The following is a 25,990-nucleotide window of genomic DNA, read 5'->3' as shown; positions in this document are numbered from 1 at the left end:
GCCATTATGGGTGACACAGTGGGCTTCTATGCTGTCCCTTCACTTCATGGAATGCAGCCCACCCTGACAGGATGAAAGTCTCCTCTCTCTATGGGCTGTACAATGAGACGAGTTGAGGCAGTTGAAGGTGTTTCTCGTGGGTGCAAGTCTGAAAATACCCATAACTAAACCGGCAAGCTCACTCAAAGAAGGAATGGCTGGCGTGAGATGTTGAAAGGTTACATTTACACTGGTGCAGTGGAGGTCGATCTTTCTGAGAATGGGTTTGACACAGTACAGCAGAAGGAACTCCAACTCTGCAGTTAGTTCTATACCTGACCTAGGAGCATTGCTGCCAACATTGGGTGATAAAAGGAGAAAAGTAAAAAAAACCTGAGCAATGCAGTAGGCAGATATTGGCCTTTCACCTTCGGGACTTGAATTCAAATTCAGCCCACGAGATGAATGTTTCATCTGTCTGCTGACTAGAAAGACCTTGCATGAATGAGTCTGGGGTAGTCTAAATACAACTTCTATTGGGTGTGGACCTGGCACTAAATTAACATTCCAAGTTAAAGAGGCCACAGGATGTCTAACCTTAGAAATGGACAAATGTCACAAATGCAATACAGGTGGGTTGTTCTTCTGAAGTTGGAGGCCAGGCACATTATTAGAGGGGACTGGAATTTAACTGAACATCTAATCCTGCTGTACCTGACTCGGGAGTGCCTGGTGCCCGCGCTGGGTAGTAAAGATAGAAAAGTTTTCTTTTCCAAGCACTGACATCCCTCACGTGCGCACAGAAAGAGGAAGTTTTTCTAGGAGTTGTATCTAAGAGTCAGGTCTATTCCCAAAGCTCCTCAATCTCTGTGCCACTGAATGGCAGCACCAAACAGAGCTAAAGCACTCCCAACAACAGCTTACATTTTTACGGTGCTTTAATGTAGAAAAACATACCAAGGCACTCGACAGAGGCATAGTCATACAGAAATGGATGCCGAGTCAATGGAGGAGATATTAGGAGGGGTGACCAAAAGCTTGGTCAAAGAGGTAGCATTTAAGGAGGGCCTTAAAGGAGTAGAGGGAGGTGGAGATGTGGAGGGTTTAAGAGAGGGAATTCCAGAGGAATGGGGGGAGAGGAGGGAAGGGGAAGGAGTGTAGGAGGTTACAGAGCTTGGGAGGGGTAAGGCATGAAGGGTATTTAAACACAAAGATAAGAATTTTAGATTTGAGGCGTAAGAGGACTGGGAGACAGTGTAGAGCAGCAAGGACAGGAGTGACGGATGAGTGGAACTTGGTGCAGGACAGGATACGAGCAGCAGAGTATTGGATGAACTGAAGTTTATGGAGGGTGGAGGAAGGGAAGCCAGCTGGCTAATGAGATACTGAGTTTCAGTACGAGAGATACTGAATGTGAAAAGCAGAACTTACTACTGCAGTTATAGATAGCTGGTCAGATCTCTTTTGTCATCCCACTTTAAAGATATACTGGCCTTGGAGAAAGTACAGTGATGGTTTACCTGGATTGTACCTGGGATGAAGGCCTGAGGTATGAGGAGAGACTGGGTAAACTTGGGTTACATTCCCTGCAGATGAGGAGGTTGAGGGGGTGATCTGATCAGATGTTTAATGAAGGGAATTGGCTCTTCTTTCTAGCAGGAAAACAAGGGACATAGTCCTAAAATTCAAAGTAAGCCAGAAAATATTTCTTCACACAAAGGGTTGTGGGACTATGGAATGCACCATCTCAAACAGCCACAGATGCAGAATCAACTGAGGTGTTTAAAAGGAGATAGATATTGCCTTGGGCATGAACGGATATGACTATATGGCTAGGAAATTGGGATTTAAAAAAAATCATTCTTGGGATGTGGGCATTGCTGGCAAGTTCCATACCTGGTTGCCCTGAGAAGATGGTGATGGGCCTCGTTCTTGAACCGTTGTAACGGTTTGAGACAACTGAGTAGCTTGCTAGGCCACTTCAGAGGAGAGTTTAGAGTCAACCACTTTGGTGTAGGACTGGAGTTACATATAAGCCAGACCAAGTAAGGATGGCAGGTTTCCTTCCCTAAAGAGCAATAGTTCAATTGAGTTTTATCAACAATCCGACAGCTGCATAGTCACTTTTTACGGATACCAGCTTCAAAATTTTTTTTTCCAGATTTATTAAAACTGAATACAAATTGTCAATGTGATTTCAACTCACATTCTCCAGATTATTAATCCAGGCCTCTGGATTATTAGTCCAGCAATATAACCACTATACTACCATGCTCCCAGTGAACGTGGAGCTGCCAAAGCTAACACAATAAAGGAGCATGCTTGATGGGTCAATTGCTGTTCCTAAAGGTCCTTCCTGGTAAAATTAAAACCAGAGAGTATTACAGCACAGGAGGGGGCCATTTGGCCCCTGTCAGCTCTTTGAAAGAGCTGTTCAATTCATCCCAATCCCCTGCCCTTTTCCCATTGCCCTGCACATTTTACCCCTTCAATTATTTGTCCAATTCCCTTTTGAAAGTTATTAATGAATCTGCTAAAATCACTAAAGTTGCCAAATTATTTAGTTGAAAAAAATAATTACTCATGGGCATTTCACACTTCCACTGTTACACTTTACTAAACTCTTGGTGACAACAGTGCGGGCGCTGGTTCATTCAGAGATTATGGTGCCCCAGCTACAAGGCAACCAGGCAGTGGGCTAATTGCTGGGAATGGCCTCTCTCAGCCGTCTGTGCTCCAAAGCTCATTATCCTATATCTTAAACTATGGCCAGCAATAGCTGCCCCACAATAGATTACTAGGCAGCACAATCTGCACATGAGTCGATTACAATAATTACTCCTCTGCTAATCGCCTTCTTTTTACAGTGAAATCTGTCACTCTTGATCACCGGTCTCCATTTGGAATTATTTTCAGATGTACAGATGGATAAAAAAAATCTGCTGTAATGCAATTGGTACAATTGTCATCACCCTGCTTTATAATCAGCCTCCACTCCTTTAATTTTCATGTAATGGTCACATTAGGGACAATGTCACAAGTCCCACGCGCTGTGTTAGAGCTACTGCATGTTGAATCTTTTCCTTGCTGCTTCCCCTCCCCTCGATTTTCTCCCCACCTCTCCTGAAGGTTTGAACTGTTGCTGGAGTATAGTTCCACAGGTGCCCTCTGGTGCCTCTCTTCACATGCAACACTGAACAATGAGTGCAGGCCGGATATTTGACTCCAAGGGCATCATATCAAACCCAATCCTAACCGCAATCTAACACCCACACATTGCCAGCTGTCACTGGACAGTTATCTGGAGCAGTAAGATACAAGGATATGGAGAGAGAGCAGAGGGATTAGTTCTTGATTGTTCTAGCAAAGAGCCAGCATGGACAAGATGGGTCAAATGTCCTCCTTGGGTGGTGTACAGTTCTACGAGAATACTGGTTTACTGGTTGGTTTATGGTCCTTGGCTGAGGGAACTAACATGAACTGTACTGCCCCTATCACTGTCCCAATTAACTCAATGGATGGCGAGTGAGACACCGGATGGTGCCTTTACTCACTAGGCCATGTGATTTAGAAGCAATTTAACTCGCTAGCGAACTCTCCCATTGGCTCAATTGCCGAGAGTTCAATCTTCTAACTTAGAATCAGAGAATCTTGCAGCACAGAAGGAGGCCATTCAGTCCACCATGCCTGTGCTGGCTCTTTGAAAGAGCTGTCCAATTAAGACTCACTCCCCTGCTCTTTCCCCATAGCCATGCAATTTTCTCCCCTCAAGAATTTATCCAATTCTCTTTTAAAAGTTACTATTGAATCTGCTTCCACCGCCCTTTCAGGCAGTGCATTCCAGATCATAACTCACCACGTAAAAAAAATTGTCATCTCATCTATAGCTCTTTTGCCAATTACCTTAAATCTGTGTCCTCTGGTTACCCACCGTCCTGCCAATGGAAACAGTTTCTCCTTATTTACTCTATCAAAACCCTTCATTTGGAATGTCCCTATTAAATCTCCCTTTGACCTTCTCTGCTCTAAGGAGAACAATCCCAGCTTCACCAGTCTCTCCACGTAACTGAAGTCCCTCATCCCTGGCACCATTCTACTAAATCTCCTCTGCACCCTCTCCAAGGCCTTGACATCCTTCCTAAAGTGTGCTGCCCAGAATTGGACACAACACTCCTGCTGAGGCCTAACCAGTGTTTTATAAAGGTTCAGCATAAGTTCCTTGCTTTTTTTTTCACTATGTGCCTCTATTTTTAAAGCCAAGGACCCTGTATACATTTTCAACAGCCTTCTCAACTTGTCCTGTCACCTTCAAAAATTTAGAGGCAAGAGGGCAACCAGTGGGGCAAGCAGACACCTAATTTGCTAATAAGGTGTCAATTAGTGAATATTTTAACCATAGCAATCTTTTTTCGTGGGAGAGGTCACAATCTGTTCTGGGACATCGTCACACCGATTTTCAGTCTCTTCCCCTTTCTCAATTTTGGGCCACTTTCCTACATCATGCACCTTCTCTGACCTAGGTGATACCATGCAGACTGGGCCACCTTGTATTCAGCATTTTTAAAATGAACTAAAGATCACAGGTTTGAATCTTTACCAATACTGATCTCTCGATCCGGTTTGTTGCACCCAGGGGCTTTCTGTAGTTTGCTGCCCGTGGAACTGCGGCAGGCAGCGGTCAACTGGTAAGGAGCGGCAACCTTTACAGGAACGTACAAGGCCACTGTGAATTGCAAAATAGGAGAGGGGAATATGATGGAAATGGCACTGACACACGTAATATGAAACCAGCACCACTAGCACAAGCATCCCTGATTTTCATTGCTCCACCACTGGTGGCCGTGCCTTCAGCTGCCTAGGCCCTAAGCTCTGGAATTTCCTCACTAGACCTCTCCGCCTCCCTCTCTCCTCCTTTAAGACGCTCCTTAAAACCTACCTCTTTGACCAAGCTTTTGGTCACCTGTCCTAATATCTCCTTATGTGGTTTGGTGTCAAATTTTGTCTGATAAAGCTCTTGTGTAGCGTCTTAGGGCGTTTTACTATGTTGAAGGCACTATGTAAAAGCAAGTAGTTGTTGCCTTGCAGATGGATCATTAATGTTAGCTGCTCCAAGTGGCCTTCCTTACAGCCTCCAACCATCACTCAAATACACTCAGCGACTTTCTGCAAGGGGCCTGACGCTACTACTTTATCCATCACCACGACTTTATTCCCCAAGTTTGTCTCCTTTCCTTCTGAAGATAGAGGATTCCTGGGGGACGCACGTCACCCCGTGGCTATTCTCCATATGTGAGCCCAGACAGTGAGTATGGTCAGGCTATTCAACCATGAAGGTCATCACACACACACACACACACACACACACACACACACACAACTGAGGTGGGGGGTGTCACTGGATATTCATCAGGAGCAGGAAGCTTTGCAGAGTATCCCCTCCCTAAATGAGGAACACTGAGCTCACTGTAATACCCTTACCATCATGCTGGCCTGACAGCAGGTAACTCAGCACAGATTAGGGATCAAACCTGGAACCTTCCTGGCTCAACTCCACACAGGATAAACTCTCTGAGCCATTAGAGAGCTTTTTTGGAATCTGCTTTTAACAAAGGCAAAGTCAACTGTTGCAACTGGTTTCATTCTACTACCACTGAGCTAAGGAGAAATAAAAGAGAAAGGCCAGAGTGGGGGGTTTCGAGCTGAGTATCTACAGTGTGACACAAAGAGGTGATTTGTTCTGCAGCTCCTCCGCTGGTGATTACAGGCTACAGATTACTGCAGTCACGTGTGCTGCTTAGAACAAGGCCAAGCTGTCAGGAGCTACTACGGTCAGTGTGAGCTTTCTATGCAAAGCTTGGAAAAGATGGGGGTGGGAGAAGAGGAGAGAGAAAGAAATGAATCTTGTCTTTAACCTGTTCAATATGGAGCTTTGGCGCCCCATGTCCCTCAGTCTTCACTTCATCCTACAATCCAAAGGCTATTAAAATCCAAGCTTGGGTGTGACCTGTCATTTCATTTACCTCAATGTTTCCTATTCTTTTTAACTTTGATGGTGTACTGTAATATAGACTTTAACCTAAACCTCCACATTACCAATTCCATCACACACACACACACACAAAAACACACATTATAATTGCTTATTAGTGCTGTTGTGACTAACTCAGTTTGACTGTAATGTTATTTTTCCCAGTTCTAACCTGTGTGGGGCTGCACCATACTGTACTGTACAAGCACTTCACCTCACACTCCTGTATGAAGAGGCCAGACAGAGTTCCAACAAAACCAGCGCTGGAATTGAAACCGGATCTACGATTACTCAGCTGCTCAAAAGGACAAATGCATCGACTGAAAAACGCACCAGGAATGAGCTGGGACTCAGTCCAAGTGACATCAGCATAATGCCGTGTGATACGCGGCTGACATTGAGCCAGGACAGCGGTTCTTTAATGGAGGACGCACGGTTGCATCGACTCATGGAATAAATGGGAATTGGATTTGTTCCTCTGCTTGAAACTCTGGTACTAATTTGCAGCTAAATGATTTCAACCCCAAAGATAAAACAATCCTGCATCAGTATTGCATATCAGGAGGTTACCAGCAGATTGGAGAATGGGAGGAGATAACAGATACATACGCATGCACAAGCCCTCATGCACAAGGCCACATGCACAAGCCAAAACACACTCACGTGCATGCACGCCAAAGGTTTTTTTTTAAAAAGGAGATGCAGGAAATAAAGGTAAATTTTTTAATTGATCAATTTTCTCTTTGGGAGCTCCTAATATCCCAGTGGCTAAAGGCAGTACCTAGATCAGTGTGAGGTTATACAGGCCAGAAGGTACCAGGTTCGATTCTGGAGGTCTGTGCTGAGTTAGCTAATGTCAGTAACCCTCGAAAGTATGCACGTGTGAATGACGGGTGAGGACAGGAACAACGATGCCCTCCACAGCAAAATAGCCTGTTAACACCCACAGCCTAGGGTCACAGCCTCGCACATGAATAGCTACTTGGACAAAGTACCTACACCAACAGTACCCCTTCAAGAGTGGGGGGGGGGGGGGGGGGGGGGGGGGAGAAAGAGAAAGAAAATCCTGCACTTTGACTGCTCAGAGGGTAAATGAAGCACGTGCCATAGTACAGAGCTATACTGACCTGGAAGATCCCAGGCTTTGCTCCTAGCTGATGTGGAGGCATTATAGTTAAACAGTGTCTCACTGGAATAAAAATCAAACCAAACCAGGGCCCACACTCTATTGATCACTCGTAGAATGTTGGTGAATATGGACCATGGGTCAGGCCAGGAATTGGCTCAGCTGTGATTTCCCCCCGTAACAAATAAGCCAGTGACACTTGCTGCTCAAGCTCACTTGTGAAGAATGGCAACTTGGGCAGGGCACTGGAGTCCCTGCCTTCAGGACAGGTTGGGCGAGGTGAGGAAACAGGAGGCCTGTTACCCAACCGAAACAGAACCACATTTGAGTAAAATTGTTCCCTTAGGGAACCGTAAAAGATCTCTTTCTCCCCACACCCCCCCCCCCACCCACCATTACATGACTAGGGCCCAGGCAGCTGTTACTCGGGAAGACACACACAAGTACACTGGCTGTGGAACAGCACCTGGCATTCTCTGAACAGCTCCTCAGGCGAGCTCCTATGGACGAATGTAGGAAATCCAAGGGTTTACACGCACCTCAAACTGTTTTCTGACAGAGACCACATGAACGGACAAAGCTGGGATGGTGGACTGTGTACGGGATGGCCGAGAACGGCCATGATGTAATTGAATGGCAGATTGGCCTCCTCCTGTTCCTATACTGGATCAGCGACAATGCTCAGACGGATGCTAGAGCTGCGGGGGGTGGGGGATATTACAGCATGCCAATAGCCCACTTTTGATGGTTATGAATGGTCACAATTACTGTGGGGTAATATATAACAGGCCGGGGTGGGAGGAGGAGAAGGCCAGAATCTACAGTGAGTGTTTCTCTGAATGCTCTTCCTCCAAGCAAACCATCCTACATCTTCTCCCCGAAAGCTGAAACCAAAACTTACAGCACTCTTTTCCGCTCCAACTCATTCTTTCCCAGGACCTAAAAGCTGTGGGATTCCTTACCCCCCTCAGTACTCCCATCTTCCTACAATCGAAAGTTTCTTTTAAAACCCAAGCTCAGTATCTGATCATACATAGATAGGGATCAGGAAGGTAATGTGGACCACCCTACCACTCAACCAGAAAGAACCTACATCTTGCTCCTCCGCATCCCAACATCCAGCTTCTTAAATGATGCCTGGACTTTTTTCTTCGATCCCCAACCCAGATCTGTACCACAGGTTGATTGTTCTTTCTGTGCCAAATATCAGTCCCAAATTTGCTGTTCACTAGTTTCAAACTGAAACCTCCTTGTCTCAATGTCCCAGTTTAACTCGAATCAGTGTTGCCCTCTCCTCCCTCATTCACCTTGTCTTCTCTCGCTTGACAGTCCCGTCCCGCACTATGGGATGTGGCCCTTCACTTAGGTTTTGCGATAAAGAAACTGTTATAGCGGCAAAAGCTGCTGAATTGATGGGAGGGTTCCCTGGTTTAATAGTCTTTATGCTCAAAATTATCGAATGTTCATTTTTAATTTAACATGGCTGCTCCTCTTTCTCCCCCTGTTTTTTTTTTGGAAGCGGGTTTTTATATCTCTTGTCAGTCACTAATTCATGTGTCAATGCTGCACACTCAATGCCACATTATCCTTTTCTTTCTTAATGAGCTTTGTGAATTCTGCTGTCACCGTGTTTTGAGAGTCTTAGGCAAATAGCAACTGTACACCCATTTACTGGTGATGACATCGCTTAATCTGTACGCTGGACCTGGAGACACTTGACTCTGGGCGGCTTGCATTAGCCGGCAGTGACCTTCAGAGGTTATTGCTGAATGCTCTGACAGCAGTGATTGCTAGAAGTTGGGAGCTGCTCTCACGTTGCACTATTCCAATATCAAATCCTTTAAAAAATCATTTTTTTTTTTAAAAAAAGGAACATTTTTTCTGCTAATCAGGGGTAGTTGTGATGGAGAATATGGGAGAAATGGAGAGAAATTTGGGGGGGTGGGGCGCAAAGAGAACGACTCCAGTCAACAAGATTAATTTTGGACACTGTTCCAAACAGAACAAAATACCTCCCTGAGCAGCCAGGTTTAATTTAATTATACAGTTGACTGTAAGCACACTCAAATCCTGATAAAAAGCATTAACCACTGTGCCAAGAAATCTAGAAATGTAATCAGGGTTACGCTAAGGTCAAGATTTCTAAAAACTGTAGCTAAAAATATCTACTGTTGCATCGCTGCGCCCTGGTCCAATGAACTGTTGGTTCCACCTGAATTTAAGCAGAAATAAGAACACTGCAGAGACAGATTAGACCTCTTAAAAAAAAAACACCACTGTCTCCAGGTGAAACTTGTCAGTGTCCATATCCACTATAAACATACTGGTAGATCTCCACACAACGGGAATGGATGGAAAAGGTTTGTTCAACTAGAATTCTATATAGTGAGAGTGAGTGAGGTTTAGAGTCATAGAAAGGTTACAGCATGGAAGGAGACCATTCGGCCCATCGAGTCCATTAGAATTCTATAACGTGAGAGTGAATGAGGTTTAATGCATTGCAGTTCTAAGTTTGTATCATTAGTCCAGCCAGCAACCATGGAAGCCTACATCAGCAGGGAGCCAGCAACTTTAGGCATCCATGGGTGTTGGCTCCCTGCTGGTGGATATGTACCAGATTTTGACGTGGGTCTGTGCTGAACAATACTTTCTGTCCCTTTTTTCCCGTTCAAATAAACCCCCCAGGGTAGAAATGGTCTCCGTGCCGGAGATTCAGCCCCACACGTGGGCCAAAAGCTGATTAAACTGCTGGGAATTACGAGGATTATTGAAGGCGTACATTTAGATGTGAGTTACATTTCCTGTCTTAGTGACCTTTGTCCCTAAAGCCCACGCAGACACAGACACTCGAGACAGCCAGCCACACAGAGACACAGACAGACAGACAGCCAGCCACACAGAGACACAGACAGACAGCCACACAGAGACACAGACAGACAGAAAGCCACACAGAGACACAGACAGACAGACAGCCACACAGAGACACAGACAGACAGCCAGCCAGCCACACAGAGACAGACAGACAGCCAGCCAGCCACACAGAGACAGACAGCCAGCCAGCCACACAAAGACAGACAGCCAGCCAGCCACACAGAGACAGACAGCCAGCCAGCCACACAGAGACAGACAGCCAGCCAGCCAGACAGAGACAGACAGCCAGCCAGCCACACAGAGACAGCCAGCCACACAGAGACAGCCAGACAGCCAGCCAGCCACACAGAGACAGACAGCCAGCCAGCCACACAGAGAGAAGAGACACACTCTGAAGAGACAGCGCATCACATCCTGAAAGACTCCAGAATTCAGCGGACCAAAATTGTCTAACAGCTTCTTGCATGCGCACTAAGACCTTTTGATCAGCTTTACACATTTCCAGCCATTGCCCAGATTCACAGAATGCTGCCTGCCTCTCAGGGCCAGGCACAATTGCCTGTGACAGCTGTTGTTCCGCTTAGTCTATTGACCGATAATGGACTGTATCAAAGCTCTTTATAACTGCTCAAGAGGCAACACGCCTCAGAGAGAGACTACTATTTTTGGAAAGTACAAGTCTTTGAGGGCAGAGGGAGGAAGGAAAGGTTAAGGAAAGAAAACGGGATTCATTTCCTTTCTCTCTTAAACGATGTTGCTGTAATTACATTGAGCCCTGAAAGGACCCAGCACCACACACAATACCATCATCAGCCTGGCCGTGCATCTAGAAGGTCGGAACAGGCAAAGCCTAAACTCCAGGCAATGTAAATGTGAAAAACGGAGGGACAAAAATAAATGTGACGTTGATGTGGCTCCAAAATGAAGAATATAAAAGGTAATTGGCATAAGAACCAGAGGCGAGATGAGGAGAATTTTTTTATGCAGCGAGTGTGATCTGGAATGCACTACCTGAAAGGGCGGTGGAAGCAGATTCAATAGTTACTTTCAAAAGGGAATTGGATAAATACTTGAAAATCTGCAGGGCTGTGGGGAAAGGGCAGGGGAGTGGGACTAATTGGATCGCTCTTTCAAAGAGCTGGCAGAGGCACAATGGGCCAAAAGGCCTCCTTCTGTGCAGCATCATTCTATGATTCAATAAAGGCCGCTGTGAGAAGCCTGAGAGAATATATTTAAATTGTCACAGTCAAAACAACTATATAGCTGGGACACACTTAAGGGATAACCCTGGCATTTACCCCTGAAGTTACCATGGCCTTTTAATAGAACAAGTTTGAGATGCTGTGGGGCACTGCTGGTACATTGCGTTTGCTTACACAACAGAAAGTAATTCCCTGTGCAAAACGCCTCAAGCTGTTTCTACATGACAAGGCACTTACATAAATGAAAGCATTTCTGCTTTTGAGGATCAAACAAATACAAAATAAAAAGTTCTCACTGCTTTGTGCTGCCCCCCCTCCAGCCAGGTGGCAAGGTTAATTCCAGCACAGCATGCTGGTCCATTGGGAGTTCTTCTCTGCTAATTTGATGGGGTCAAAAGATTTTGCAACTTTTAAGGCAGGTCTCCCAGATCCTGATACTTTTAATAGTGCCAAATAATGGGGAAGCTCAAAGTTCCAAGGAGGAATTGATATCCGGAAGCATTAATCAAGTGAATTTATTTAAAGTCAACTAATGGAGGACTGAATGGTGGAGGTGGCTAGCACAGTCCTTTCACCTCTGGAACCTGAATTCCAATCCAGCTCAGACTTACAGGACCAAAGTTTCCCCTCTTTGCTGGTTGTAAGAATACTACGTGAAGTAGGTTTAGGAGTCCCAACCCAGCGCAGTCTTAACCCCACAAAACCGGCACAAGTTGGCACTCTCGCTCAGACTACAGGGATGGCTGGTGTGGGCAGTGTAAAATGGCATACGGGTGCTTTTCTGGTATTTTCACTGAGGCGCAATGTTAGGGCAAAACAGACTCCACATGTAACTATGTTACTCCACACCTGGGAGCTTTGAGGCCGACACTGGGTGCCCCAAATAGGAAAGTACTCTATCCCTTGCATTAACACCCCAAACCTTTATAAAGACACCCACAATAAACTCTGAACAAAAACAAGACTTCATACCCATCATAATAATCCCTAGATGTCAACTTCTATAGTCAACGTGTTATACTAATCACTCAATTGAAGTGTTTTTCTCCTCTTTCACTCCCTGCTGCCAGTGTCAAATTCTTGAAGCACTTATCCTTATTGGGCCTGCTGCACTTCACTCATTAGTTATGGCCGATTAAAGAGCCGGACACGCTCGAGATGGATTGTGTGCGCTGAAATGTTGAAAGGATTTTATGAATGAAGTTTACATCATATTATTATGATACGGTCATAAAACTTTCATGACAGCTTGTAATCATCAAATATTCATCCTGGTAATGCTGCAGGCATCAGTTCATGACCAACAGGTCCTCGATGACCTGGAGAATGAAAGTGACAGCCTCCGACATTTATGCAGCCAAATTTACAAAATAAATAACTACAGCATTAATTTTTTTTAGATGTAATTATGAATTCTGAAAATCCTCTCAGTTCAACACACTTCCCCCAAATCTATTTTATTCCATTAGGTTTGCTAATCTCCTGTGCCAGATGGATGAGCTATGAGCAATGACTGGATAACCTAGGGCTCTTTGATAAAAAGGGGATGCTACTCAGCCAGATGAGCTACTTAATGGGGTAGAGAAAGCAAACCTTGAATAATGCTTTGATATTCCCAGGCAGTGGGACAGGAGGGTCCAAGTTTAGGACAGATCTCAAGAATTATTTCTTTACATAGGTGAACCGGTCGCCAGGAAAGGTGATTGAGACCAGGACACTGGGCTCATTTAAGAAACAGTGGATGGTGGAATAGAAAGAGTTTGTTATTCTGGAATGCAGAGTGAAAAGGGGCATTCGTCATCACTACTCATCTTGTGATTAGAGATGGAACCATCTGTAAATAACACAGGGGTTAGTTTTGAAGGTTGGATGGGGTGTCAGCATCAATGGGCAGTGCCATAGAGGGGCTTTCCAATATAATTTATATATAAACCACGTGAGCCCCTCAATTAGATTCCACACTGTGACCACTCAGCTGTGCACTATTTAACACATAAACCAGCCAAACCCCGAGATTAAGTTCCAGCCTCTAACTCACTCGCGGGTATCCATCCCATTGCTTACATAACAAGTCACTGGACTTCAAAACAGTTCATTGGATATGAAGTGCTTTCCAATGTTTGAGAGAAGTGATTAATTGCCGTATGAATGTAAGACTTTCTTTCATTATTCTGTCCCACGCACATCTGAAGTCTAATTTATTCTCGCCCAACTTGGTGCAAAAAGGACAAATGTTCTACATGTTCTACAAATTTATTTATCCCTAAACAAGAAAACGCCGTACATTTCTTTTGCACTCTTCACGTGCAGAGGCAAGTCTCAGAACACTTTACAGAATGAAAGACAACAGACACCAAGCAGGAGGGACAAAGGGAAGAAAGTGGAACAAGAGCATGGCAAAAGAAAAGGGTCTTGAGGAGGACTTTGAATGCAGGGAGGGAGATGGCAAGCTAGAGATTCTGAGGAAGTTCCAAAAGGCGGGGGGGGGGGGGGGGGGGGGGGGTGGTGGTGGTGGTGGGCAAAGGCGGTTGAAGGAGCAACTGCTAATGGTGGAGCAGAGGAGGCAGAGAACAAGATGTAGGTTGGTGTTGGAAGACTGAGGGTGCACACAGAGAAATAGGGCCGAAGGAGATAGGACAGGGCTCTAAAGCGAATAGTTGCCAAGAAACATCACCAGGAACTCTGGGATGTACATCAGACTTCAAACACAACCACAGCTCAAGATAAACCGTAGAAAGAAAAATGACAGTTCTTACCGTTAGCATCCTGAACACCGGTCAGTGCTCCGACAGCAGCGGCAGTCTCTCCCGATAGCACAATCTGCCCTCCGCCCTGCAGGGTGGCTTCTGCAAGTGTGGCGACAGCATGGGCGGCAGCCTCACTGCAAACACAGGAACACAAAGCATGTTGGTCACTTACTAGACTCCTCCATGGCCGAGAGTTACCAGTAGAAATATACCATAAGTACAAATATACACACACATTTATATATAGAATTATATGGCACTGAAGGAGGCCATTCAGCCCATCGTACCTATGCCGGCTCTTTGAAAGAGCTATCCAATTAGTCCCACTTCCCTGCTCTTTCCCCATAGCCCTGCACATTTTTCCCCTTCAAGTATTTATCCAATTCCCTTTTGAAAGTTACCATTGATTCTACTTCCACCGCCCTTTCAGGCAGCGCATTCCAGATCATAACAACTCGCTGCATAAAAATCTCCCTCCTGGTTCATTTGCCAATTACCTTAAATCTGTGTCTTCTGGACACCGACCCTCCTGCCAGTGGAAACAGTTTCTCCTTATCTACCCTATCATAATTTTGAACACCTCTATTAAATCTCCTCTTAACTTTCTCTACCCAAAGGAGAACAATCCCAGCTTCTCTGGTCTCTCCACCAATATAAAAATACATATATATATAAAAAAACATCTATATATGTCTATACATGGGCTTGTGCGCTCGCACGTGTATGTACGGTACATCATGTATTCTATTAAGGAAAAAAAATCAATGAAACTATACCAGACCCCTTTATTTTAATGAATGTCCCACCACCAATTTTCACAAGATCCTAACGTGGGTTTGGATGAATGTGGCCTTTCGGCCCATTTGATCTGAACTCTCCAGGATACTCACTCCACTGTCTTCCCATTGCAACTTAACGTCCACCTAAACAGGCAGACAGCACACCTGACCTGAAGGACAGCACCTCTGTGATGCGGTACTTCCTCAGTACTGCCTAGATTACGTGCACAACTCCTGAAACGGGCGTCCAACCTCAAACTTTCTGACTCGAGAGGCGAGAATGTTACCAAGTCAGCCGAGCAGACATTTCCCTCTCCTCTCCTGAAGGAGCAAACTCTTGCTGGGGAACAGTTTTGTGTACGTCCTCCAACACTTTGCAGCCTATCCAGCCATGACAGGCAAGTAAAAGGACTCCTTTGTGCTCACTCACAGCAGTGATCGGAGACGCTGAATACCTCCCCCCCCCCCCCCCCCCCCAAAAAAACTCCACAGTAAAAACCCCAGTAACACCGTCTCGGGCTCACAGCAACGAGCTCTTTCACGAGTCACTCCAAAACCAACGCTATTTCACTCCATCCAGAATGGAGACTGGACGGCAGTTTGTAAAACTGGCCTCTTTCGTCGGGGAGAAAAGTTATGAGGAGCCCAAAACCCCGCAGACACTTGTTTAGAATAGAGATTGGGGCCCATTTGTGACTCAGTTTGTCCCCCCTCAGCAGGCGTGCTGCTCCATGGTATTTCTGGGTCCTGATTCACAGCTCGCCAGCTCTGGGACTTTGCTGGAGTTCAGATTCAGTTGGAAGAAAGGGCAGAATGGAGGGAAGAGAGGGGCAAAAAATAGCGGTTTAAAAACACAAAGTGAAGTTGCTGTACGGTATATGTGGTGATGGGAGACCTCCAGCCCATCACTGCTTGGGATCGTGGCACTTGACAAACGTTTTAAACGTAGCACATTAAGGTCAGACTCTTACTGTATCTGAGGGGGACGAACAATGCGACACTGATCAGATTATACAGTGTGCACGATATATTCTGGTTCCAGTTCAATCTGCTCATTCTGATCAACAAATTGCTGCTTGGAAAATGCCAGTCACTATTGCCCCCTGCTGGAATTAATGCAGCATTAACACTTATAAATAGGACTTTGTTTTAAAATGGGCTGCACACGTTACATGGAGACAATGAAATTCCTCAAAGTCCAGGTAGAGGGGACCCTCTGAACCTTATTGTCGTCTCCTGAAATCGATGTAAAACCCTGTACGATTCACTGACAAATGTCACAAGGTCCCCCTGACTTCACAGGCCCCCATCCAAGAGGACGCTGTTAATGTGTGAGCCACTACAGTGAGTGGTGGTGGGAGTGGCTATTCGAGTGTGGATGCCATCGCAGCCGAGCCTTACCCTGTCCTCATCCCCAAGTCCACAAACGTGCACTTCCAGCAGGGCTCAATTGTTAAGGATCAGGAGCAAGAACCTTGGCTGAATTCCGCTCTCTAACCCAGGGCCGCTGAGGGTAACTGCTGCACCCGTACCCCACCTTGGAGAGGAAATTGGCTGGGGAAAAAATATCAAATGCAGCTATCTTTAATATCTATCAGAAGCACACTGTGCTAACTATGCACTGCTGTCACTCTACAACAAAATCTCCAGAGTAACAAAAGAAGGTTTCTTTCACAAACTGTGTAACGATACGGTTAACACAGAAGAGGATAGCTCACAGGGTCCCGTACAAAGCCCCCTGCATCAGGTGCTAGAATATTTGCACACAGGACAACCCACTCGGGCCGAGCGTTTCTGATCCTGAAGTCTGACGGTTCTAATCAAAGGCGGACAAGCCAGCCCACAGTCCTGAGTGACATCATATAAATGCAAGTTCCTTCTTTCTTTGTAGTGTCGACCAGTAAGAAAATAAGTTCAAAGTTGAAGCTGAAAATCTGCTGTAAATTGCAGAACTGTGCGACTAAGTTAACAAAATCTGCACAATTCAAAGTTGGGTTCTGTCCAAGAACAATTTGTAGAAAAACTCGTAAAAACCAGCCCCGTCTACAACGCTCGGCTAACAACAGCACTTTCAATAGGTGCCTCTGAAGGGGGCTCAAAGCTCTCTTCTTGTGCTCTGTTAGAAAGCAAGAAATTCATTTTATGCTCTCAGCATGTGGGCAGTGCTGACAAGGCTGCAGTTAGTGCCCATCACAGCTGGCAACACAAGAGCAAGCAACTGTTTCTATTTGATTTTTACAGTTGATATTTTTTTACTATATACATTCCAAGTCCCCCCCCCAATAAGATTTATTCCACTCTGCCTTTCTCTGTCTGCTCTCAGTTAGCTGATCTCAGCCAGTGCAGAAACAAGCACAGCAACTGAAGCACAGCACCCTAAAATTTAGGAAGGAGAGAGAAAAAAAAAAATCAGATGGGGGTCCTGCCTCTGGTCCCGGCCCAGCTACCTCCGGTGGAAGTGAACACATGGGCACTGGATCAAGTCGGGTCCCCCCGAGATTAAATAGCCCCGCTGATACCCACCCACTTTCACACGCCAAGAATGGTTACTTGGATTGTCAGTGTCTGTGGAATCAGACCCGAGCAAGGAGTTTATGCCTTTTGGGGGGTGTGGGGTGGAGAAAGAGAACTGGCAGAAAAATAAAAGGAAAAGTGGGATGGTTTTTTACAGGGCACCATTTGGACTTCCATCTTCAGACTTCAGGAACACCCACCACTCCCCCTCTCCAAATTGTTCAAAGAGGTTCCCCCACCCCCCCCCCCCCCGCCTTCTACTGCGCTCTCTCAGCAGGTCAGGGCTCTCTTAATGGCACTGTCTAAACTTCTACTTGCAGCGAGAATTTTCATTTCCTCGTCCAATTTTTGACCTCTAGGCCCTTGACTCATCCCTTCTCGACTTTAACATGGCATTTGGTTTGTAGAAACAGAAGAAAGTAGGGAATGAGAAAAGGCCATTCCACACATTCTTCCAACCTCCTCTCCATGGACCCTACACAAACAATTTAATTTCCTTGGGCGGGAGGAAATTCTGCATAAATACGTTCTGGTCACCAAAGGTAATCGAGCAAAATTGTAGAACATTCATCCAGCCTCACATCGCCACTAATCAACCTCCGCAGCAACATTTCCCCAGAACAAGGAGCAAAAGACCCATTTGTCCAGTTGGATTTTTGAGCACCTCAGTTTATATTTCTGCCTATAACTTCAAAACAGAGACATCCCATCCCATTCCCTTCTCTGGGTCTAGAATCAACAATCTACTGTAGGCCTTGTACACACGATCACAAAGATATAGTTAGAATCCACAGTGTGCTAATCCACTCATCCCCCACACGCTCTGCTTTACTCATGCCTGAATTACCAGCCCCTGAAAACACACACTCAGCTGGTGTTGTTTCAAGTAATGAGCTTTAAACAACACAAGTCGAGTGAATAACATGTTTTGGCCCCATCACAAATGACTGGCTCACCAGCAGCTCACATGTTTAAAACTCTTTGCTTTATGATCGAATGCAACAGAAACTTTGAGTTTATCCAGTGAGCAGCACAGTCACGTAGAGTAGGGAGGTGAAAGATTCAATCCATGGTCTGTGCTGAGTTAGGTATCGCAGCCAGGCAGCAGTAAGAGTTACAGTTAAAAAGAAAGATTTACATTTACATAGTGCCTTTCAAAACTCCAGGATGTCCCAAAGTGCTTTCCAGCCAATTGAGTACTTTTTAAGTGTAATGACTATTGTATTGTAGGAAACGCAGCAGCCAATTTGCATACAGCAAGGTTCCACAAAGAGAATGTGATAATGACCAGATAATCTGTTTTAGGTGTTGGTTGAGGGATAAATGTTGACCAGGACACCCGAGGGGGCCTAAGTTTAATGTCTCATCTGAAAGACGGCACTTTCGACAGTGCAGCACTCCCTCTGTACTGCAATGAAATGTAAGCCTAGATTACATGCTCAAGTCTCTGGAGTGGGGCTCGAACCCACGACCTTCCGACTCAGAGGCGGAAGTGCTATCACTGAGCCACAGCTGAGTTGGCCTCAGTTAAGGAACAGATCGCAGGGCAGGGTACCCACGCATGACTCTTACCCAGTATCCCAACTGGAATATACACAAGGAGAGATGTGAGATGATCTGATTTGGTTGTGACCCTCCCACCTTCCTCTGCGGTTGGATAGTCTGTATTCACTGTGAATGCTCACACATGAAGAATGCCTTCTTGGGTGAGGTACCAGAGAGTAACCCACGGATCCTCACCCAAACAAGGGCTCAATGTCTTCATCAGAGGAGAAAATTGGCAAGCGAAGAAAAAACAGAAACTTATGCCAGTGGAATCCCAAAGCACCATGTTAGGACCCTGGGCAACCAAACAAATCCCCAGATTGTGAGTCAATGCTAGAAACATAGGGCGGGTCAGGCAGTAGAGAACAGACTAGTTAATGTTTCAGGCGCACAGCCCTTCATCAGAACTGATCCGGTCCACACATGCGCACTGTCCAGCAGGGGTTGCTTGACAGAGAACGAGAGCCCTAGCTGATTTTCCCTTCTCCAGCTCTGGGCTGAAAGTCAGCTCCAGATGTCACTCCCCTTCCCCAAGCTCAGGTCAACTGACCTCGGCGCAAATCAGGAGCCACACAGTCAACCTTCCTGGTCCGAGCTACTCTGAGAAAACTCGCCAAGTGATCGGTCGCAGCCCACAAATTTGTTCCTAAGCCTCTCTCTCCCCCAGCCGCCAAACCGCCCCCCACCAAATGTCCTGTCACTCCGGGGTGCATGTCAAAGAAAGAGAACAGTGGAACAGAATGATCTACGTTCAAAAATTGAAATCTCACCAACAGCAAAACGTGAATGAGGTACATCAATATAAGGACAGTTTTCATGTGCAAACTCCAAAAATTACAAATTATTTTTTAAAAATGTAATGATAGTTAAAATTAAATAAAATTGAACCCAAGGTCCAGCTGAGGGGGTCTAGGAGAATTCCCCGCTTTTAATGAGTATCGGTGGGGTGGGGGGGGGGGAACTTCATGCAACATCCCTCCGGAGCACTGCCAGCCAACACCCACCTGTTCAGCGCCATGGTAACGGTGGCTCCTTGCTGCATCTCCTGGGATGCGGCCACTGCAGCCTCTGCCAGAGAGGCCACGGCCTGGGTGGCTTCGGAGGCCTGAGTCGTCTGGATCGCCATTTCCCCACCTTGCAGCGTGGCCCAGTTCTGTTCGACCTGTGCAAAGAAAGTGCAGGCGTTACTGAGCCGGAAGTACAGAATATTAAGAATGGAAGGAAAGTCCGTGGGGGTGGGAGGCAGAAGAATAGCGTGGCTCGATGCCTCAACATTTATTTTTTAAAAAGTTACCGAAAATAGTTATTGAAAGAACATTCAAAACTCAGGCTGCCATTTTGTGTCACTTCCCAAATGTACAATCACAGCCAGTTGGAGATTTTCCTGCGGTCAGGCAGCTCCATACCAGCACTCAGACCGGACCAGCCCCAGTTATAATGGACGGGGCAGCTCTGGGACACAGGCAGCTCCTTTCCATTAATACGTTGCCCGAGTGGCTTTGGAGGGAAATGACAGGGTGTAAGTTTACCAAGATCGGGAGGTCAGTTTGAACAAAAATAAAAACTCCACCTTAGACTTTCCTTCCTCCTTAAGCTAAACAAATGCCAACTTCTAATCGAGGCTTCAAAGCTTTAACATTAACAGAAGATATTTCTGGACTCCCCTGGTGACTGCAGACTTAGGTGGATCGTACAGATCAACAAGGTCCCCAAGTTTCAGCCATGGTCTGTGCCGAATCACCTGATCTCAGCTGCAATGCTACAATTGGCTTCAGCAATTGGGTCAGGGGAGGGGCGGGGGAACCAGGATTTCGGCTCCTGATTACTATCCAATGAACCCTGCCAGCTCGAGAAGGTTGGGCCCAATAGTGGTGACTTCTACAGCCACTTGCCGACACTCAGTGCCTGGGTTCACGCATGAACGATGACCATTTAGCTGATATGATGAGGGAGGTGGAATGGCAGCCCATCGAGGACCCAACATCTTCAGATGGAGAAGACAATTGATGCAAAAGCAGGGAAAAATCAACAATAAAGCCTTTCTGATATTTAAGGAGATTGTAACAGCTAATCAAGAGATTGTTGTACAGATAACCTCAGAATACAGCAAAAAATAACAGCACAACCCGAAGAACTGGCCGCTTCTCAACTTAAATACCGTGCATACTCACTCGGAATTTGCAAGGCCTTGTACAACCAACTGGGCCGCGCGTGCAGCCAGCCTGATTTTATAAGGCATGATCTGGGGGGATTTGGAGGCGGCTAAGAACATAAGAAATGGCAGCAGGAGTAGGCCATACGGCCCCTCGAGCCTGCTCCGCCATTCAATAAGATCATAGCTGATCTTCGACCTCAATTCCACTTTCCCGCCCCATCCCCATATCCCTTGAAGCTGTGCAACTGGCACACACGGGCCCGGTATTACTGTATAAATTAAGGCTTTTAGGCCGATGCTGAGTTCTGAGAGTTTGGGGTGAAGCTCTGCCCGCAGGGTTAGCCTCGCCCATCAGACCAGCCAGTGCTGGAGCAAGCAAAGCCCAAGGGGAAAAGGGGACACCAACGAAAGCGGACACTGGACTTTTACAGTCTGGCGGGTTTCCCCGAGCTTCTCAGGGCACCACCGATGTGGCGGTCATTGCTCTTCATCAACGCACGTATGAACTGGAATGGAAACCACTTCATTAATGGTTTCTGGCTCAACATCATGCACATTAATGCCCGTTATCCAGGACGCTTTCATTGCGGGTTTGAAAGCACCGAAAGTTTGGGTGGCTCTCGAGAGACCAAGGCTACCCATTGCACCCGTGGCTACTGGCCCCAGGTAGAAACCCTCACACAGCAGCAACGCACAGGTAAAGTGAAGCCCATCCCATCATCTAAGTCACCATGGAGCACACCACCGGGATGCTGAAGCAATGACTTCATTTTTTAGACTGATCGGGTAGGGTTACTGCTGTACAGTCCGTCTAAGGTGTGCAAAATCACCACCATCTGCTGCATGCTGTACAATTTGCCGATTCAAAGAGGGACGACCATGCAACTGTAGGTCTCAATGGTTGATTGCCTGCTGTTACTCACATGTATAACCATCACCCTACCAAACAGCATCAGACAACAGCAACAACTTGCATTTATATAGCGCCTTTAATATAGTAAAACATCCCAAGGAGCTTCACAGGAGCGATTATCAAACAATATTTAACACTGAGCTACTAAGGAGATATAAGGACAGGTGAGGTAGGGTTTAAGGAGCGTCCTAGCGAGACGTAGAGAGGCGGAAAGGTTTAGGGAAGGAATTCCACTGTTTGGGGTCAAGGCAGCTGAAGGCTCAGCCGGCAATGGTGGAGCGATGAAAACCAGGGATGCGTAAGAGGCCAGAATTGGAGGAGCACAGAGATCTCGGAGGGTTGTAGGAGGTTACAGAGATAGGGAGGGGCGAGGTCATGGAAAGATTTGAATACAAGGCTGAGAATTTTAAAATCGAGACACTGCCGGACCAGGAGGCAACGTAGGCCAGCAAGCACAGGGGGTGATGGGTGAAAGGAACTTGTCAGGATACGAGCAGCAGGCATCAAATAAGGAAGAAAATAAAGTTTCAAAACTTATTTTAAGTGCCTATACAAAACTGCCCTAACCTGTTTTTTATGGTCCTGCCTCCCTGTGCAGACAGTGCAGGTGAATGAGGGGTTGGACGTTGCATCACAAGATTCAGCACAGTCCGCTCCATGGGTGTGTGTAGCCCTAATTTTTCTGACTTGAGTCCTGCTTCCATAAGGGGGGAGGTACTTTTAGCTCCTCTCAAACTTTCCTGGACAGGGTAGAAAAGGAGATTAAAACTCTCCACCTCTCTCACCTCCTTTAAGATGCTCCTTAAAACCTACCTCTTTGACCAAGCTTTTGGTCACCAGTCCTAATATCTCCTTACGTGTCTCGGCGTCAAATTTTGTCTGGTTACGCTCCTGTGAAGTGCTGTGGGACGTTTTACTATGTTAAAGGCGCTATATAAATGCAAGTTGTTGTGATAGGCCTCCACGGTCTCTTTCTCTCTGTCGCATCCTTTTTCTATTTTATCGACTTCTCTGAATTATCCGTGCCCCAAACATGCATGCTACTTGCATTCTCACATGTTAAAGTCAAGACTTATTGTACCGCCTCACAGCTGCAGAACTTCTTACTTTAATCACTCTTCTTTCCACCTATCTCCAGGCTTCACCCAACCACTTCCCGCAGCCTGGTGTCATCATTGAAGCATCACTTGTTGATTATGCTCGTGTCTCTTCTACCTTTTCAACCTCAGTGCTGTCCTGTACCATTGGCCCTGGTCTCGCCCAGCTTCCTCAACAAGTAGCAGCAAACCAGTGGCCATGGGTGTGAGAGTGTATCAGAGTTGAAAATTGTTGTGCCAAGGGCTAGATCACACCACAGTATTCACCAGTTTGGGGCTCCACTACTTTAATAAGGACTGTGAAGGCTGGCGCAGCAATGAGAGACATCACTGGCTGTAACAAAGATGATTTCTTACTAAATTTTCATAAAAAGTGAGGTGAAGTAGATGCTGTTCCTCAGAAGTCAGTGACGAGAAACTCACAAGACTCGACCAACCCGGGAAATTTCACTGCTCTCAGTGAAATATTACAGCGGTCTGACACCAGCCCAATACACAGACAGGGCGACACACGCACCAGCCCAATACACAGACAGGGCGACACACGCACCAGCCCAATACACAGACAGGGCGACACACGCACCAGCCCAATACACAGACAGGGCGACACACGCACCAGCCCAATACACAGACAGGGCGACACACGCACCAGCCCAATACACAGACAGGGCGACACACGCACCAGCCCAATACACAGACAGGGCGACACACGCACCAGCCCAATACACAGACAGGGCGACACACGCACCAGCCCAATACACAGACAGGGCGACACACAGGTTGTCTTATACACAGACAGAGCAGGTCTCTAGTGGTGAGCAACTGTGAAGGAGCAAAGGGATTGGGTGGCTGTGTATACAAATTACTAAAAGCTAGTGTACAGGTACAAAAACTAATCAAATGGCTAATGGAATGTTGTCCTTTATCTCAAGGGGGCTAGAATTCAAAGGGATGAAAGTTATGCTTCAGTTATGTAGAGCCTTTGCCAGAGTACTGTATCTACAGTACTGTGTTTAGTTTGGGAGCCGAACCACAAAGATATATTGGCCTTGGAGGAGGTACAGCACAGATTCACCAGAATGATACGAGGACTTAAAGGGTTGAATTATGAGGACAGATTGCATAAACTTGGTTTGTATTCCCTTGAGTAGAGAAAGTTAATGGATGATTTAATCGAGCTGTTTAAAATGGTGGAGAAACTATTTTCTCTGGTGGGGGGAATCCAGAACAAGAGGGCATAATCTTACAATGAGAGCTCGGCTATCCAGGAGTGAAATGAGGAAGCACTTTTTCACACTAAGGGTAGTGGAAATCTGGACCTTGCTAGAACTTGCTGGAGATCGCTAGATTTTTGTGAGCTAAGGGCATCAATGCATATGGAATAAAGGCAGATAAATGGAGTTGAGGTACAGATCAGCTATGATCTACGAATTGCAAAACGGGTTTGAGGGGCTGCACGGCCTCCTCCTGTTGCTATGCCACCTCCCCGCCTTCCTGCTCTACAAATCCTCCCTTCAGCCAAGCGGAAAGGATCATCCAGACCTTGGACGTCTCTTGTTGCTGCCCAGTGTGGTCACTGGACGCTGGTGATGGGTGGTGCTCAGTGGGGGTTGGGATAGAGCCCCCCTCCCCCCCCGGTGAGCGTGCGCGCGCCATTTCTGCCCTCACCTCTCCGTCCTGCACAGTGGAGTAATTCACCTGAGCAACAGTTACCGTTCCCGGGAGTTCAGAGGCATCAGCCAGAGTCGCAACTGTTGCGCCCGTGCCAACCTGCAAACAAGGGCAGACAAGAAAGAACAGCGCTTTAATCCGCAGCAGGATGCCTTCATTAACCCACCCCACAAAGACAGTCCTTTGTTTAAAATTAAAATAAATCAGTGTCACAGCTCCACCCGACGGTTTTAGTGAGTAAATGGACTGTGTGGACTGGTACTAAGCGATGCAGACCAGGGAAGTCTCAGTTCCCATCTTTGGTCTGAGCTGATCACGGGTGGGGTGGGGGCCTTTAATTAGCCACAGTGTCTCTACGAGGGAGAAGGGAGGAATGGGAAAAATTTTTTAAAATCAGACACGGCCCCAGCTCCTGATCACTACCCTACAACAACCCTGCTGGAAAGGAGTGTAAGTGGATGTCAGGCAAGGGGAAATGTGATGTCTTCTATAAAAGAAAGAAAGATAGAAAGAAAGAATGGTTCTGACGCAAGGTCTTCGACCGGAAAGGTTAACTCTGTTTCTTTCTCCGCAGATGCTGCCACATGCTGAGTATTTCCAGCATTTTCTGTTTTTATATTAGAAAGACTTGCATTTATATACACCTCTCATGACCAAAGTGCTTTACAGCTAACAAAGTACTTTTGAACTGCAGTCACTGTTGTAATGTAGGAAACATGGCAGCCAATTTGCACAAAGCAAGGTCCCACAAACAGCAATGTGATAATGATCAGATATTCTGTTTTAGGTGCTGGTTGAGGTACAAAGATTGTCCAAGATACAGGGAGAACTCCCTTGCTCTTCTTTGAGTAGAGCTGTGGGATCTTTTACATCCACCTGAGAGGGTGGATGTTTAACATCGGAGGTGCCGTCTTTTGGATGTTTAACATTTCATCCAAAAGACGGCATCTCCGACAGTGCAGCATTCTCTCAGTAATGCACTGGGAGCGTCAGCCTAGATTTTGTGCTCAAGTCTCTGGAGTGGGGCTTGAACCCACAACCTTCTGACTCAGAAGCAAGAGTGCTACCAACTGAGCCAAGGCTGAAACTTTATGGTCAAAGGCGGCATGCTGACACTGGGAGTATGGGTCACACACGCGAAATAGCTACTTGGGTGCGGTGTCATAAGCCGCAGACCTGTACCCCATCGATAGTCAGTGCCTTCAGGAGAAGAAAACAACTGGGCAAAAAAGTGATAAGTAAAACAATATCGGTGTGTTTAAGCAAAACGTCTTCCCAGAAAGTATCAGACATACTTAGTTAGCTCAAACCAAACCACAACCAATACTTCTCAGCAACTTCCCATTGGCAGCAGGGAGGGAAG

General features: G+C 46.3%; 1 protein-coding gene across 4 annotated transcripts in view; it reads right to left on the bottom strand.

Moving 5' to 3' along the window:
- The window catches only part of nrf1 (nuclear respiratory factor 1), a 66,335-nt gene that overhangs the window by 6,862 nt on the left and 33,483 nt on the right, over window positions 1–25,990 (bottom strand). For 2 of the 4 annotated variants that reach the window (XM_068005194.1, XM_068005191.1), the window contains exons 8-11: window positions 24,625–24,726; window positions 19,796–19,953; window positions 13,963–14,087; window positions 4,577–4,702 (exon numbers count right to left, since the gene is read on the bottom strand). In XM_068005194.1, the coding sequence (XP_067861295.1) occupies window positions 4,577–4,702; window positions 13,963–14,087; window positions 19,796–19,953; window positions 24,625–24,726 (511 nt within the window). The remainder of the gene's footprint in view (window positions 1–4,576; window positions 4,703–13,962; window positions 14,088–19,795; window positions 19,954–24,624; window positions 24,727–25,990) is intronic. The other 2 variants (XM_068005192.1, XM_068005193.1) reach the window with 2 other exon arrangements.

This window comes from Heptranchias perlo, chromosome 24 (genome assembly GCF_035084215.1).
Source record: "Heptranchias perlo isolate sHepPer1 chromosome 24, sHepPer1.hap1, whole genome shotgun sequence".
Lineage (NCBI taxonomy): Eukaryota > Metazoa > Chordata > Chondrichthyes > Hexanchiformes > Hexanchidae > Heptranchias > Heptranchias perlo.
This window is presented reverse-complemented; position numbering and strand designations above follow the sequence as displayed.